We start from the raw sequence: 16657 nt of genomic DNA on the forward strand, positions 1-16657 counted from the left end.
GTAGGGCCAGGAATATGCAGGTTTAACAAGCTCCCTGAGTGGATCTGATGCAGGCGGTCCAAGGATCGCACTTTGGGAAACATTGCTCTGGAAGTTCTCTTATTCATTGTGCAGTGATAGCTGGAATCAGGGACCACAGTTTGATTTATTCATCTGTGATAAAGACTTCTGATTCCTAGTGTGAGGGAGGGAACAAGCAGGGGGGGAGGGGTGTATGCTGTCAGGACCATAAGGAACTCAGAGCTCAGCTCCCTTCACTAACCTGTCCCCCTCCCCCTGCCGGCCCCTTTCCCCCTTTCCCCCTCTGCTTCCTTCTCCAGAGTGGCTCACACACAGTGGCTGTGATGAACGTGGGGGCCCCGGCTGCAGGCATGAATGCCGCCGTCCGCTCCACCGTGAGAATTGGCCTGATCCAGGGCAACCGAGTGCTGGTTGTGCACGATGGCTTCGAGGGCCTGGCCAAGGGTCAGGTACGGGGATGAAAGGAAAGAGGGCACTTACTCTGGGGCTGAGGAGCAGTCGTGGGGAGGATGAGTATATCAGGGTGACCTGTCTGTTCTCTTGCCTTCCCCCTCCCCATCTTTTTCTCTGGTTGGGGTTCAAACAGAAGTAGATTCAGTAGTTCCCCTTGATCTGAGGGGGACACATCCCCAGTGGATGCCTGAAACCATGACAGTACTGAACCCGATATATAGCTGATCCTTGAACAACGTGCGTTTGAACTGCATGGGCCCACTTATATGCAGATTTTTTCAATAGCACATACCGCAGTACTATATGACCCGGGTTGGTTGAATCCATGGATGTGGAACGGTGGCTATGAGAGCTGACTGTAAAGTTACATGCATATTTTCCACTGTGTGGAGAGTCGGCGCCCCTCACCCCCTTGTTGTTGAAGGGTCAGCTGTATGCTGTGTGATTTCTCTATACTAACGGGCAGGTAGCATGGACAGTGTGGACATGCTGGACAAAGGGATGATTCAGGTCTTGGGTGGGATGAAGCAGGACAGTGCAAGATTTCATCTTGCTACTCAGAACAGCACACCAGTTAAAACTTATGAATTATTTCTGGAATTTTCCATTTAATATTTTTGGACTGAGGTTCACCACAGGCAACTGGAAGCTCAGAAAGTGAAATCGCAGATAAAAGGGAGCTACTGTATTTAACTTCAAGGCAGTAGGAACAGGCAGAAGCCACTGAAATGAACCCTTTGCAAACAATGTGTCTGATTTAATTCTCTGTCCCCAAGTTAAGCACGATGCCTGGCATAAGCAGGTGCTTAATATCTGTGAATGAGCAGTAAGGGTGGAAGCAGTAAGGGTTGAGGGGTCGGGGGGCGGCGGATGCCCGGTGTTCCTCCCCCAGGGGCAGGTGGGTGTCGGAGTGAGGTCAGGACTTAAGAAGTGGTGTTGGGCCACCTGTGTGACCTTTCTCTGCAGATCGAGGAAGCTGGCTGGAGCTACGTTGGAGGCTGGACTGGCCAAGGTGGTTCTAAACTTGGGACTAAAAGGTAAGTGGTATTACAGGAGCACCTCCTCCTAGTCACCCCTACCCCTAAAGGTGTCCCTTGGAATGTGGTGTCAGTTCACTCAGTCAGGTCTGCTTGGACCAGTGCTATTATCTAGGTCCTCTACCCTGAGCTCACAGTTGCTTTAGTGAGGGCAGATGTGCCCATCCACACAATTCTGGCAATTTAGAGCCCCAGGGTGTATCCTTGGGCAGGGGTGAGAGGTCAAACAGGGAAGGGGGCGCAAGTTAAGAAATTATAAATAAAGGGCTTCTAACTCTAGCTTTTCTCTCCCTCAATTTTGCTGTCTCTTCCCCAAATTCTGTCCTCCCACCCCCTCCCTGCCCCAATCAACTAGGACTTTACCCAAGAAGAGCTTCGAACAGATCAGTGCCAACATCACCAAGTTTAACATCCAGGGCCTTGTCATCATTGGGGGCTTTGAGGTGGGTGCCCTTCCCAACCGTTTCTTCCGTTCCCCCTGCACCTTCTCCCGTCCTCATTCCTGCCCTTCTGCTCCCTTCTTCGCAGGCTTACACGGGGGGCCTGGAGCTGATGGAGGGCAGGAAGCTGTACGACGAGCTCTGCATCCCATTCGTGGTCATTCCTGCTACGGTCTCCAACAACGTGCCTGGCTCAGACTTCAGCGTGGGGGCCGACACAGCCCTCAACACCATCTGCATGGTGAGAGCCACCCCACTTCCCAGTCTCTGGCTGGGGGTATAATCCCTGGACTGCGTCTGGGCCTCGAAAGTGAGCCACTTGTTTTGTACCAGCCAAATGGCAGCGTTTGAAAAATGCCTCTTCATGCCCTGCCATTTACACAGGCTGTACTGAACTGTACGTGTAGTGTCCATTCTCCCCACCTTGTGAGTCCTCTAACCTAGAAATGCATCTGTGCTCTGCATGCCAAATATGTTTTTTCCTGAGGTCATTCAGCCTAATTCTCCTACTCTAAGCAACAGAAAGGGTAGGGACAACCCCCTTCCCAGGAGAGGAGTTCTGCTGTGGCTGGCGGAGGTGCCGGCCATCCCTGAAGGCAAGAGCTTGATGAGGCGCAGGGGCCCCGCTCCAGAGCTGGGTGATGTTAGGGACCAGAGCAGTGACAAGAATCACATCCCTGACCCTATCCTTCTGTGACCCATTGTCTTTGCAGACCTGTGACCGCATCAAGCAGTCAGCAGCAGGCACCAAGCGCCGGGTGTTTATCATCGAGACCATGGGCGGCTACTGTGGCTACCTGGCCACCATGGCTGGACTGGCAGCTGGGGCCGATGCTGCCTATATTTTTGAGGATCCCTTCACCATTAGAGACCTGCAGGTAGACAGCCACCCAGAGCTTGCCAGGGAGCTCTCCCCGCCCTGGTCTGGCCCCACTGTCCTCACAGTGAGCTGAGCTGTGAGAGCTCACGACGTGGATGGAGCCAATGGACTGTGGAGTCCTAAAACGAGCACTGGGCAGGCATTCTCCAGTGTGACCTCTTGCACGTGCCCACAGCTCCTGTCACTGGAGCTCCTGTTTGAAGGGCAGCAGGCTGCAAAGCCCTTCATGTGCAATTTTGTGTTTTATTTTCATAACAGACATTCAAGGGAGATATCTCTGTATTACAGATGAGAGAGGTTCAGAGAGGTTATGAAGCCTTTCTAAACTTTTAGTGGGTGGTTTAATTGACTGAGGAGGTCACGCCACCCCTCCAGATTTCCCTAGCTACCAAACCAGACCCTTCTCATTCCAATTTTGAGGGGGATACCCTTATGATCCTTATTTTCCAAGATCCCCATTCACTGGAGAAAAAAAGAGCCACAGCGTGGAGGGCTGCAGGCTGAGGGAACTTCCTAACCCAAGGACCCAGCCAACCCCTGCCCGCAGTGGAGGGTGACCCTCTTCCTCCTTCACCCCCAACTCAAAGCCCAAATGAAGGGAGTGCTTCTTCCCAGGTGAATCACTGCTGTATGCAGAAGCAGCCCATTCAGAGACCAAGACCGAGAGCAGAATCAGCCCTCTGAGAGGAGAACTGGAAACCCCTGGAAAGGGAGATTGGGAGGGGGTGGAAAGGGGCTGAAAACTGACAGTACCATGCTGTCTCAAACTTCCTTCTTCCCATTTCCCATCTTATCTGGAGTCTTCCCTTAATTTCAGTCTGCACTGACCTTCTTAAAGGGATGAGGCACAGTTCAGGCCCTGGGCTGTAAACAGCCCCCTTCCACGTCCCTCTGCCCTCCTGGAGAGGCCTGGCAGGGAAGAAGGGATCCATGTGCCTGCCCAGCCTTATCCACTCTCAGCTGGGCTTAGGATTTTCTGCTTCATTTTCAGGCAAATGTTGAACATCTGGTGCAAAAGATGAAAACAACTGTGAAGAGGGGCTTGGTGTTAAGGTACCTCATCCCTGGTTTGCTCCCAAGTAAAGAGAAGAGATAGTCAGGCTTTGGCCCTAGTCAGACTGCAGCCATGGTTGGGACACCCTGAGGCATCTGTGGATACAAAGGGAGAGAACCTGGACTGCGAGAAGAGACGGAACCCAGAGGGACAAAGCTGACCACCGCAGAGGGCTGGGGGAGGGAGGGGGACACATGCGGCACAGGCATCGGTCTCTCCTGCAGGAACGAGAAGTGCAATGACAACTATACCACTGACTTCATCTTCAACCTGTACTCCGAGGAGGGGAAGGGCATCTTCGACAGCAGGAAGAACGTGCTTGGCCACATGCAGCAGGTAGGGAGTACACACATCACGCCCATCACAAGACAGCCGTAACCCCCAATAGCCACTGAGTGTCCCTCTGGCCTCCAGCCTGCTGAGGGTATCAGTGCCGCCACAGAGCATGGGCCTGCGGTCTTCTACAGTCACAGAATCAGACATCTATACCCTGGAAATGGCCTTAGCTTCATCCTCTTTCTTTAGGGCAGGGTTTTTCAACCTTGGCATATTGCCATTTGGGGCTGGAAAATTCTCTGTGGTGGTTCTGTGTGTTTTAGGATGGCTTAGCAGCATTCTGGGACTCTACTCACTAGAAGCCAATGGCATTCCCTCCCCTGTTGTACGACTAAAAAAAAATGTCTCTAGATGTTACCAAATGTCCCCCAGGGGGCAACATCATCTCCAGTTGAGAACTACTGCTTCAGATGAAGAAAATGAGGCTGAGAGAGGAGAAATAATTTTTTCAGGGCCACTCATCAAGCTTGAGTGAAGCCAGAATAAGCCTAGTCCAGTGCTTTCCCCGCCACACCGTGCTGCCTTCCGCAGGGAATGTGGTGGGTGAGTACAGGCACCTTGCTGGGGTTGGGCTCCATCCCCACTAACTGGGGTTCCAAGGGGGAAGGAATCTCTTTCTCCACCTACATTCAGTCCCCACCCTAGGTAGGCCTCTCTCACAGATGATACTAGTGGTCTGAGGCCTCCTCTATCCCAAATGTTCCCCGCTGATGCCTCTTAAGCACTTACTTTTGACCTTTCTGTACCCACAAATGAACTCACATTATCTCAGTTTGAATGAGCTTATCAGCCTCTGCAGGATTGAGGTCCTATTGCATAAAGTATGAAGACCTGTTTTCTGTTTTTCCTCCCTTTCCGTTTTCCCACTTACTTTGCTTTGTTCAAAGAAAATCTGCAAGGTGTTTTATAATATTATGAGGTGCTACCAAGGGCATCCAGATGGGGTCACAAGGAATGCTTTGTGTCATCAATGATGGTGACTGACAAAAGCTGCTAGGTTGTAGAGGGGCAGGGAATAGAGTGGCCAGTAAGCCTGGAAGGAAATGAACAGGATCATGCAGCTGTGGGGCTGGAAGAAGCAACGGCGAGACCAGTCATCCCCTTGTACTAATGAGTTACTCTGACATCTGATTAATGGCCAAAAGCTCACCTTGGTTCCCGGCCCTGTTTCAGGATTTCCTTTCATGGTTAGGTTTATGGATTCCTGCTTCTGGCTGTAAACCTGGACCTATTCTTTCCTTTTTCTCCATGTATTCCAATGTCTTTGCCACTTCATTGGAGCCCTTACCTCTATAATTTTTATGATTCTTTTTCCAGGGTGGGAGCCCAACTCCATTTGACAGGAATTTTGCCACTAAGATGGGTGCAAAGGCTATGAACTGGATGTCTGGGAAGATCAAAGAGAGTTACCGTAATGGTAGGTGGGGTGAGAGGGGCCCCCTTCCTAGAAGCTGGTTCCCAGTTTAGAAGCTGACTGACCATCCCTATTGCAGGACGGATCTTTGCTAATACTCCAGACTCAGGTTGTGTTCTGGGGATGCGCAAGAGAGCACTGATCTTTCAACCAGTGGCTGAGCTGAAGGAACAGACAGATTTTGAGTGAGTACATCTACTTCCTGGGGTGGTTCCTTCCCTGGTAGTTTCAAGATCTACTCTTCCCAACCTGTTCACTGTCTTCAGTCCTCTTCTCTTAGGAGTAACACCTATAGTTGTACCTACTTTAGATCTGATGCCCATGCCCCAAATCCAGCCTGTTCTGTTCAACTTCTTCCCATAGCCTTTCACAGATGTTGATTGGGGTGCTAAAGATTAAATCATCACTTACCTCATTCCTCTGTAGGCATCGCATCCCCAAGGAACAATGGTGGCTGAAGCTGAGGCCCATCCTCAAAATCCTAGCCAAGTATGAGATTGACTTGGACACCTCAGAGCACGCCCACCTGGAGCACATCAGCCGGAAGCGGTCTGGAGAAGCTGCCGTCTAAACCTCTTTGCAGTGAGGGGAACAGATGGTCTGATCATGGTCAGCTCACCCCCGATAGATCCAAGTTCACATCGTCTCAAGTGCTTCAGCTCATTTTTCGTTAGGTTTCCTTTTATTCTGTAACTGCAGCCGTGGTCAGCTCTGGCCGGGAAGCTGGGGCAGGGGGCAATGAGTAGAAGCTCCTTTTAGGTAGAATTTATCATGACTTCTACCCCAGCTTCATCTGTCACACAAGGCTGGGCTCCTCCCCTAGTGCTACTGCTAGATTTCAGTTACTCGGTTAGAATTTTCCTAAAAATAAGCTTTATTTATTTCTTTGTGATAACAAAGTCTTGGTTCCTCTACTACTTTTACTACAGTGACAATAACTACACTAATAAATGCCAATTGGTCACTGTGCTTTCGGTTCTCCTGTTATCACCTCCACAAGTGCACTCCTGTCAGCCCCAAGCCAGACTCTGCCCAGACACCTGGGAAAATGCAGCCCATGTGACAAGCCCATGTACTTCTCGCTCATCTTGGACATCTCTTGACTCTGTACACAAGGTCTGAGAACACAGTGGACTGGTCCTTACCCTCATCCCACAGCTAGTCCCTCCTGCATCCTCTGCAATCAGCGGGACGCTCCAGTCTCCCTTAAGCATAAAGTTGCGTTTCATTTCTTGATCATTAACCATTATTCAGGGTTGCTTTTTCCCAGCCATCCTACAGTCTCTGCTCCTCTCCTCTGACAACACAGGATTCTTCCTTCTCAGCTTTTCCTCTGTACTCCTTTCTGGATGAAAACCAGACTCCATTTTTTGGAGACATGTACATTTTGAAAGCCTGGAAACAGACAACCAGTCCTGGACCTAGTTTGGTGGGTTGATTGAAATACTGCTTTGGAAAATTGTCAGTTCTCATTCAGCTCAGTTTGTTTGCTATTCTGTCTCACCGGCTTCTTCCTCCTCATCAGCCAAGTATCCAAGCAATGCAGTCGGTCTTCAGGATTGGGACTGTAGACTGTGTCCCCAATTGACAGGATGCTACCTGACCTTGGCTGTCAGCACAGGCATACATATTCCTCCCAACCTACACAGTTTCCACACTTGCTTGCTGAAGCAGGAAGGAGGTTCAGGGTTTTACAAGGGGTGGAGGAAAGGATTATCTCTAGTAGTTCCCTAATACTAGCAAAGTATTACTGTTATACCCTGAAAAAAGTTCTAAAAAACAGCCCATGTGGGTGGTGGTTACAGCCCCATTTCAGAGATGAGGACACTGGGGCTCAAGATAATTAAATAACTTAGAGAAAAGTAGGAAGAGTAGAAATTGCCAAACTTGCTTTTAGAACTGTTTATTTCTTTTTTTTTTAGTGAGCAAAAAATGCCAACAGCAAAAGGACAAAAGCGTCATACTTTTTCAAATTAGCTGTGTCAGCCGATTCTGTTAATTTTTATTCATAGTTCCCAATCAGTTAAAAAAAAGTTTTTCAAATTTGCGTAAGGTCATCTAAGATCAATAACAACTTGATTGAGTTTAGCAACGTGAAAAGGAAGAGATTGTAGACTAAGTACTGTTCACTAAAACAGGTCTTTTTTGGGTAGGTGGGCCTCTCAGAGGAAGGGCTATGGTGCTCTCCTACTCCCCAGCTCCACCCCCTCCACCAGTATCTTGTAGAGAGCAGTAAAAAGCAAAGTTTCCAAAACAACTAAAAAAAAAAAACCTCCAAGCTCTTAGGGAGTGAGCTTCCTCTAGGGAATGAAGAAGACCCATGAGAAAAGGCAGCCCAGCCCAGCTCTTTCTTCCCCTGCGAGAGTGAACACCTTTGTCTGCAGTGCAGGAAATGCCTGCGAAGCCCAGTATAGCAAACTGGCTTCCAGGAAGAGAAAGAACTGCACTAGAAGAAAAGTTCTTAGGACTTCTAGTTTTTAGGACTGCTTAGAACCTTCTATGTCTTCTACTTCGTGGAGAGCAGCAAGACAATCTTTCTAAAATAAACCTGCTGAACTACTATGACCTCGAGCACACTCATGGAAAAGGGGCAAAGACTGCCGTTCCCTTCAGTGGTGAGGAAGGGCGCCAGTCCCTTCTGAATGCCCCGTGATGTGGCATTCTAGGGACATCATCCAGCCCAATTCTGAACCTGCACACCATTTGAGCTTGTTGCCTCTTCATCTTTGGGCCTCAGTTGTTAGCTGGAGTTTTCTTAAACTTCTTCACAGATCAACTAAAATGTTCCTAGAAGGAGTCTTTGGAAATGTTAATCATGTCCCCAAAGGAAAACCAAATTCACATTCTATAAGTATTCTTTGTCTTCCTAGAGTAATTCAGTTGCACTGTTGACTTTTTCCCTAAAGGGGAGGGTTGGGGAGACCTCTTCTTTTAGAGGGTGTAATCTAAAAAGCCAAGTAAGCAATAAACAGAAACAAAAGTGAGAGGTTTTTTTGTTTGTTTGGTTGCTTGGTTTGGGGAAGGGAGGTGATGTGGAGGTTACTGTTGTGACATGTTGCCTTGAAATATAAACCACACAACAGGAACAACTGCTTTTCTTGTTTTCCAAGAGAGACAGTTTCACAGGGCAAAACCTCACCCAGAGTTGCCCATGTAATGGTGCAAACGTCTCCTCCAGGCTATTCTACAAGTAACAGGTATTCCTTCAGAGAAGCTGGCAGTGGCAGGCCCTTCACTGCATCCGGCAGATACTGGAGTCCCAGGCTCCGGCGCACTGCATAGCGAGAGAGTGTTTTTAGAGTCCCTGGGGCTGAGCACAGAACAGTCAGTTTTTCACACAGCTGCTGGTCTTTGGCCACTTCTCGTGGCATGGTGCCATTTTTCCTTAATTCAAAGTGTCCAACAGCCCTGTGGAGGAGCTCAAAGCAAGAGTCCTCTTTCTCCGTTCCAAGTCCCCTGACTAGTAGAGCCACCAGGCGGGAGATGGGTGTCTGGCCTTTTAGGTTGATGACTCTGACTTCTGCACCATAATCAAGAAGGATGCTGACGCTCTCAAGATTTCCCTTCATGGCAGCCCAGCTGAGTGGGGTATCATTGTTGTAATCCAGGGCATTGACTGAGGCCCCGCTCTCCAGGAGGGCCCGCACACACTCAGCATTGTTCTTGAAGGCTGCCCAGTGAAGTGGGGTGTCTCGGTTGCCATCCAGTGCATTGGGGTTTGCACCGTATTCCAACAGGACCTCCACACAAGCCTCATCCTTCTCAGCTGCATAGTGGAGGGCTGTCCGGTTATAACCATCCAGGGCATTCACCTGTAAAGAGGGAGGGACTACATTACAGTCTACAAACAACTGAGAGGACAGGCCGGCCAAGAAGCTTGCATGTGTTTATCCACTGTCTTTGCTACGTTAACATTCTGAACACGAGGGTCAACAAGCAACTCCCAGGGAGTTGTGGTGACGAGCATGGAGATATGATAGGAGCTGAGGAGCAAATAGGAAAAGGACCATCCCCAAATGTTATGTGCGTGGATTAGCTGGCCTGAATAATGGATGTTTTTGCATCCATGTTCTTATTTGCTATTTACTAGAATCTCTACTACAGAGTAAGAAGAAAGAGAAGATAGTTAAGTCCTTGTAACTACTTTGAAAGACATTTATTGGAAAGCAGCTTGAATACACTGGCCAGAGTAAAAGTTTTGGATTATTTTACTTATCCTGACTCACTCTGTATCCCGTGGCTAATGGCAACCAGACTGAAAAATAATGAGGCCAAGGTTCTGCCCAGGTAGCTCTGCTAAGTTCTTTAACCATACAGAGAAGCTCAAATTGTTAATCCAAGTCAACCCCTTGCAAACATGCGCTGTGGTGTCACAGGAGAACCTAGAGGAAAGCATGTGGCAGAAAGAGCACAGATCCTCCCATGCTGGAAAAATCAGCATCACCTCAGGGGAGGATATAGCTCAAATGGTAGAGTGCATACTTAGTATACACAAGGTCCTGGGTTCAATCCCCAGTACTTCCTCTAAAAACAAATAAATAAGTAAACCCTCCCCCCAAAAAAATTATAAAATAAAATAAAATTTAAAAAAGAAAAAAGAGAGGAGAGGGTTTAGCTCATGTGGTAGAGTGCATGCTTAGCATGCATGAGGTCCTGGGTTCAATCCCCAGTACTTCCTCTAAAAATAAACAAACCTAATTACCTCCCCCCTTACCAAAATAATAATATAATAATAAATAAATAAAAATAAAATGTTAAAAAATTATAAAGAAAAACATCAGCATCACCTCTAATTTCTGAAGGCTACAAAGACTTCAAATTCCAAGTTTATACATAGTATATTATATTCCCTCATAAAATGTTAAACTGAGTTCAACCTTCTATTTAGCTAAAACCTGTCTTTTTTCTTTTTTCTTTTTGCCCAGGATATTTTCACTGTCCTCACTGACACTAATCACTGGCTTTCACTTCAGGGCGAAAAATTATGGGATAGATACTGACAAGTAGAGAACAGCATGGCTGTGTGGAGGTGAGGATGCTGGGGGCTGGAGCAGGCTTACTGACCAGTGTATTTGGGGCTTGCACACCAGCTTCATGGCGTGCCTGACTCAAACATGTGCCTCAGCATAGGCGCCTTGAAGATTCAAAACAAAACTGTTAAAACTGAGAATCTATTTATCTAACAGGCACTCAGTAATTATCACATGCCAGTGTTCTAAACACTCTACAACCTTAGGAAGAAGATACCGTATCACCCCCATTTTAGAGAAGGGGAAAATGAAGCAAAGAAAGGTTAAGCAACTTGTTCAATGTCACACAGCTGGGAGTAACAACTGGAATTCAATCCATGAAGTCTGGCTCCATAGTCCATTCTTTTAATCATTCATTATACTATGTTGCTTCCTGCTCATGTCCATAAAAATTAATCTGTTTTTTACGTTAAAGATACATTAGAAAGGAAATAGGAACAAGATAAGCTAAAAGAGAAAAAAAATAGTGGGCAGAAATAGCACAAGTAGCTTAATCCTGAGGAAGAGAGTGCCTAATGACTATTTTCCAGTTTCAGTGGTAAGAGATGTGCACATCTGGTAGCAGGTCGTAAATGGTTTGGACTGAGTCAGAAAGGGGCTCCCTCTTCCTGGAGCCATGGACAGCATAAGAAAGGAAGGCAAAAGAATGAAATCCCTTGGCTGATTTTATACACTTACCATCACATTTTGCTTTAATATTGGCTATGCCAATGTTACCATGAGCCAGAAGCTGGGAAGAAATGAGAGAAGAGGCAAGAAATTTTAAGAAAATGTGAAGCTCAAGTTTTAATGAATCGTTGATGTGACAGTGTTAAAAACATTACCTCAGCTCCCTTCTCCAGGAGTAACTCCACGCAGTCAGCATCTGACACCATGCAGGCGCAGTGCAGGGGCTTCAGTGTGCCGTGGGTGCAGTTCACATCTGCTCCCTATGGCGGAAGGAAACTTCAGTCAGTGTGCTCAGCTCTGGCTCACCATGCAGGGCAAGACTCAGAACCAGGTCTGGGGGAAAAGGGTCTAACTCTGAGTGTACTGTAAGATACTACCAGTCCTAGTTTCTATTCCTATGAATTAAATAATATTATAATGTCAATATCCAAACCAAAAGAATACACTGAAGATGAGTGAAAGGAACTTTCGATTCCCTTAGATCAAGTCATTATGTTTCTCCACAAGCTAGCCTGCCAGATGGTCATTTGGACACAACCTCATGTATAAGAGCAGTGGAACCCTATCGTCAGGCAGGAGAGCCAGAAAAGCAACCTCTGTTCTCTGGCCACCATGCACTGAAAAAATCAGGAAAGTGAGTCCTTCAGACTGAAGCCAGGAGAACTGGCATGCTCTTTTTGCCATTTGCCAGATGACCATCACTAAAAGTAAGGTCATCTGAACGTTATCTCTTTGTTTATAAACATCTTCAAAGTAGCCTCTTAATATCAGCGTTCTCTGCCACCTAGCTCCCACTGGTGCTTCTATTTCAAATCTGATAAAGGAGATGGAGATACCACAGTCAGACCAAAGTCACTGAATGACTCAGCAGCAGAGCTAGAATTAGAACGTGACAAACTTTCTACTGCTGAGTCTTCTGATCAGCAGTCACTTTTGCTGAGAACAAACTAACACGGTAGGACTTTTTCTTCTCACAGCTATGTCACACGACTCTGAAGCAACCACAGAGCTCCAGGCTATAACAAGGGTTCTAAAATTGTTAAAAAGAATGCACAGAAGTAACTACCTGAATGTATCCTCTAGTGATCAAAAAAACTACCCTGTAACTTCTCTTCAACAGGAATAATATACAGAAAAAGGTATCAAAGATTTCTAGGATACTAGTCATTTAACAGAATTACGGAAGAGCAGTGATTAGATATCAGACAGTTAAGGTGTTATCTTAAGCCAAAAATTACCATGCATTTTAGGGGCTGATATTCTCTACAGAACTACAAACTAAGATAGAAGGCAAATGCTATCACTCCATGTAATTATTATAAACCACAAGGATTTGAAAACCACTCATGCTTTGCTTGCCTCCTTCCTCCCTTAGTACAACCTGTGTAGGAGACTTCCAGCTTGCTGGATCCCATATGCACCATATCCAGAGATTTCACAAAGAACATGAGACTAGGGTTATCTAGGACTATTTCTTGAAGAAAAAATATCATATGCACACTGTGAAAGGCAGAAAGGAAGAGGAGCAAAACATAGGGAAAATATATTTTAATGGTTTAGTACATTTTAGAAGATGGTAAAAACTCCTTGTGATCTTGTGCTGAGCCAGAGCTGCAAATCTGTAATCCATTAGGATTCCCCAGGAACTTTCCCCCTTCACCTCCCAAAGGACTCTCACATCAACACAGCACACTCACCCCTCTGATGAGGTCCTCTACATTGTCATGTGGGAAGGAGCGAATGGCAGCGATTGTTCGGATTAAGCGCTCTGAGAGAGAGTATTTGCTCTGAATGCTCTGCATAATATACCACATACTGGAACTCATCAAGGCTCAGAGTACGTTCACATGCTCCAAACTGCCTGAAACAAAGACGTTTTAGGCATACACAATTATCACTGAGCATACCTGTCCTTAGGGTTAGGAGTTCTCTGAGGCCTTCCCAATACTAAAACAAGATTTCAAAGAGATCGATGATTCATTAATATCATTTTTTCTTAATCACAGGAAATAGAATAGCTGCTGAGAGAGATGGGTGAACCTGGATGCAAATGTTCTGACCCTCAGGACCTCAGTTCTTTTTGACCTAGTCTAGCACAAGATTTCCCCAAGAGGCTCTGTGATCCCCATGGAGCTCTGTGTGGTTTAAAAAAGACTAGGCAAGGAAGGGGATTTCTGAAGGCTAAAGATGCCACAAAACATTCTTTACCTCCTGTGAAGTATGTAATCTTTATTATCTTTAGGTTAGTTGTTACATTTGGCCTTGCAGCACAGCTATGTTTTTCCATCTAAGTTGTGATCATTTGGAAGGCAAGCTCCTTGTCTTCTACTATTTTGTCCATATAGGCCAACCACAGAGTCTCTAAAAAAAATAGGTACCTAATAAGTACTGGCTGTTGATTGACTGACTAAAGGGTATGGAAGTGATTGTTAACCTGTAAGAAGAGAGGGAAAAGGCTATGTAACAAACGCATCTATGTTAATAATGACGAGGCATCTGTGAGATAGTTCAAAATGTCTTCAGCAAAGAAAAAGATGGGAAGTTTTTGAGGTAATATTCCAAAATAAGGAAGGAATGCCAAAGTGTAATTTCTCTGGGGTCATCTATATAAAATTAGAAAAGAATTTCAAAGTTCACACCAATGGCGTATGCTTGCAGTTAGAGAAAATGGGCAGATTTAAGAGTGCAAAATGAATTAAAGTTTTTAATAACTGGCCATTTGTGACAACTGAGAAGTAGACTTGGTCAAATATATGCTGAAACTACAACATGACAGAGAGCTCTGGGTTGGAAGAAGAAAATATGTAATATACTTTAATTCAACTATGATAAAAGCTCTGGCTGTATAAGAGCCATATACCAGCTGGGGAACATATAAGATTATAGCAAAGAAGGTGGAGCATTTCTATGAAAAAGTACATATCAAAAACTGTAGAGAAAATATGGTATGCCACATCAGCTCCCTAGGTGTAACTGTTTAGGAATTCATGATCTTATGAAACTTTAAGTTCCTCAGGGGTAAATATAGTGTTATTTTTAATAATGCCTGGCACATGGCAAGTTCTCAATGAGTATTTGTTGAACCAATGTAAAGCCTATTACTTTGAATCCTAAAAAAATTCAAAATTTGCAGTAATTAAACATGTTATGCATATGATGATTACTAAGGAAAAAAATCCTAAAATTATTTTGGTCATTTCATACTATGTAGTTTTTGCTGTTTGTGAAGGATAATCTCATTATACATTATATAATATACTATAAACTCTAATAGTTTCCATTTTGCTAATCGGTAGCAATTTATCTATTTAAAATATATACAGTATTAATTAATAGACGGCAAATTAAAAATATTCAATTCATAAGTATCAATGATTCAAACTGGATATTCTTCTCCCCTACTTTATTATGAATGAATAAGCTTACACACTTGTTTATATGCCTCTCTGAATTTTCCTAGATAATTTAGCCTTGGCATGTGTTTTAATCTCTCCAGCAGACACGAAACTCCTCAGAGACAATGGTCTGTATCTTATACTTCTTTGTTGCAAGGAAAAATATAAAAAAGGGCATAGATGCATTTGAATCAGCGGGGGCAGAAAACAGAGCATCCGAAGTGGAAGGCGTGGACTGAAGTTAACCAGTGGTTCCGTTAACCATTTCTCGGCCATGACAATCTGAAGAAATAAACCCTGCAATCACTTTCGGAGTGCTCTTGGACTCTAGGCTAAGAACTCCTAATTCTTAATATGACCAGTGGTCCTCTGCCACTCTCTTGAAGCTCCTGCTGAAGAGTGAAACTTAGGGGCACACTGACAACACTGTCAGGAAGGAAACCTATCTCCGGACTGCAGCTCGTGCATCGTTTGACCCCCCAAGGGGCCCCTTTCCACTGCTGGAGCAGAAAGCCCCGTCTCCCGTTTTCTTTCACTTTGGATCCAGAGAAAACACCAAGGGTTTTTTTTTTATTTCGAAGCGAGAAGCCAAGTAGGAGAGGTGAGATTCAACAGCCCTGCTGCTTAAGGCCCTGCTTCGGCCCCCTCGGGCGGGGAGACCCTGGCCCAGTCCACCTGCGGAGACGGCTCGCAGCAGCTTGATCTTGCCGAGTCTAAGGGGCGGAGGGCAACTGCATGAAAAGCGAGGACGTATGGTGTCACTTTCCGCAAGGGCTCTGCAAAGACCGCAGCAATCCCGGCAGGTCTCCCGAGGCCGGTATTGAAACGGCGCCGCGTAATCTGTGCCCGGGGAGGCCCAGAAATGGACCAGCCCCCGCCCCAGTCTCCCCAAGGCCCGGAACAAGGTCCCAGCCTGGAGGGCTGGCAAACCCTGAGCGGGGAGTGGAGGAAGGGCTACTGGGCGTGGTGCCCCGGGTCAGGGAACCTGGCTGCTGACATTCCTGCAGCGGGGCGACACTCACCGAACCGCGGGGCTGACCTGGGTGGTGAAAGCCGCTGTCAAGGCGTGACCCGGAAGCAGAAGTTGTCTCGGGCGGGCCGTTCTGTTTACAGGATGTGAGGAACGAGTAGGATGGGCGCCGGCGCACCGACCAGTGTCCGAACGCGGGACGCGCCTGCGCAAGCTTGTGAAGCCGCCTCCATCCAACCCAGACCTAGTTACCGGGTTACTGTCTTGCCGCGGCCGGAGGCTTTGTGCGCAGGCGCAATGTGGCGCTCTCCGGCCGCAGTCCGGGGGCTCGGGTCTGCAGCTGTGGGCAGAGCTCACCTGTCAGGGCGGCTGGACTGCCTCCGAGGGGCCGCGCCTGCGTGGACCAGGCGTGCAGTGAGTTCACGCGGTACTTCCGCTGCCTCCCACTGTCTCCATCTGAAATCGGACCCGCGCACCTAATTCCCTCATTAGTCCCAAACTGGCGACACTGATTCTGCTGTTTAGGAGACTAAACTGTGAGTAAGAAGTGTCTTTGGCAAATAAAAGAGACTTACAGCATTATTCGTAACATTGGAACGCATCTGTGCTCCTCGGAATCCTCCTGAACTTGTTCACGCTCCCCCAAAGGAAACTATACCAAGAGAAATACTGAAGAGGAACACTAGCCCAAATGTTGAGGACTGAAAAAGATGCACGTGCTGACATTAACCCTTCTTATCCAGGAAGATGCTGACGCCTCTGAGTAATGAATTTTCCATGCAAAGCGTAGACATTATGAAGCCAGCATGTGGCGGTGCAGGTAGAGTGAAGCCGCCTACACCGGCAGGCTGTTAAGTGCTGTGATCTACCCCGCAGCCAGTTTAACCAAGAGTGCCCCAGCGTCCACTGCCCAAAGCTTGCTCTAAGCAACAAAATCTAACCAGTTTGAGAGTAAAGC

At 46.7% G+C, this 16657-nt stretch overlaps 2 protein-coding genes and 1 long non-coding RNA gene across 6 annotated transcripts in view; 1 reads left to right on the forward strand and 2 right to left on the reverse strand.

The window, feature by feature from the left end:
* The window catches only part of LOC116667576, a 16496-nt gene extending 12705 nt beyond the window's left edge, over positions 1 to 3791 (reverse strand). Inside the window, exon 1 of the long non-coding RNA XR_004324455.1 lies at positions 3660 to 3791. This is a non-coding gene — a long non-coding RNA (uncharacterized LOC116667576). The remainder of the gene's footprint in view (positions 1 to 3659) is intronic.
* PFKM (phosphofructokinase, muscle) overlaps positions 1 to 7906 on the forward strand; it is a 25345-nt gene extending 17439 nt beyond the window's left edge. For both annotated transcript variants that reach the window (XM_006177657.2, XM_006177658.3), the window contains exons 14-23: positions 321 to 470; positions 1441 to 1511; positions 1867 to 1954; positions 2040 to 2192; positions 2665 to 2829; positions 3823 to 3884; positions 4110 to 4221; positions 5539 to 5638; positions 5715 to 5820; positions 6062 to 7906. In XM_006177657.2, coding sequence (XP_006177719.1) covers positions 321 to 470; positions 1441 to 1511; positions 1867 to 1954; positions 2040 to 2192; positions 2665 to 2829; positions 3823 to 3884; positions 4110 to 4221; positions 5539 to 5638; positions 5715 to 5820; positions 6062 to 6206 — 1152 coding nt within the window. In that variant the 3' untranslated portion in view covers positions 6207 to 7906. The remainder of the gene's footprint in view (positions 1 to 320; positions 471 to 1440; positions 1512 to 1866; positions 1955 to 2039; positions 2193 to 2664; positions 2830 to 3822; positions 3885 to 4109; positions 4222 to 5538; positions 5639 to 5714; positions 5821 to 6061) is intronic.
* On the reverse strand, positions 7523 to 16400 carry ASB8 (ankyrin repeat and SOCS box containing 8). Of its 3 annotated transcripts, none has more exons than XM_006177661.2 (4): positions 15752 to 16400; positions 13032 to 13191; positions 11490 to 11594; positions 7523 to 9447 (listed from the first exon to the last, which is right to left on the reverse strand). In XM_006177661.2, the coding sequence occupies exons 2-4, from the start codon at positions 13158 to 13160 to the stop codon at positions 8815 to 8817; spliced, it is 867 nt and encodes a 288-aa protein (XP_006177723.1). In that variant the 5' UTR covers positions 13161 to 13191; positions 15752 to 16400; the 3' UTR covers positions 7523 to 8814. The 3 variants fall into 3 exon arrangements, with proteins under 3 accessions (XP_006177723.1, XP_006177724.1, XP_032348602.1); XM_006177662.3 differs by having other exon boundaries at positions 7526 to 9447; positions 13032 to 13195; positions 15752 to 16399; XM_032492711.1 differs by lacking the exon at positions 13032 to 13191 and having other exon boundaries at positions 7526 to 9447; positions 15752 to 16397.
* Between the last annotated feature and the right edge of the window lie 257 nt (positions 16401 to 16657).

Source organism: Camelus ferus, chromosome 12, assembly GCF_009834535.1.
Source record: "Camelus ferus isolate YT-003-E chromosome 12, BCGSAC_Cfer_1.0, whole genome shotgun sequence".
Classification (NCBI taxonomy): Eukaryota; Metazoa; Chordata; class Mammalia; order Artiodactyla; family Camelidae; genus Camelus; species Camelus ferus.

What these genes read in the sequence shown, in the direction of transcription:
- ASB8 (XM_006177661.2), bottom strand. Translation starts at nt 13,160, where the DNA reads ATGAGTTCCAGTATGTGGTATATTATGCAGAGCATTCAGAGCAAATAC. An exon ending in TAGAGGACCTCATCAGAGGG is followed by an intron (nt 11,595 to 13,031) that starts GTGAGTGTGCTG and finishes CTTCCGCCATAG; the next exon opens with GGAGCAGATGTGAACTGCAC. An exon ending in TCCTGGAGAAGGGAGCTGAG is followed by an intron (nt 9,448 to 11,489) that starts GTAATGTTTTTA and finishes CCCTCTTTACAG; the next exon opens with GTGAATGCCCTGGATGGTTA.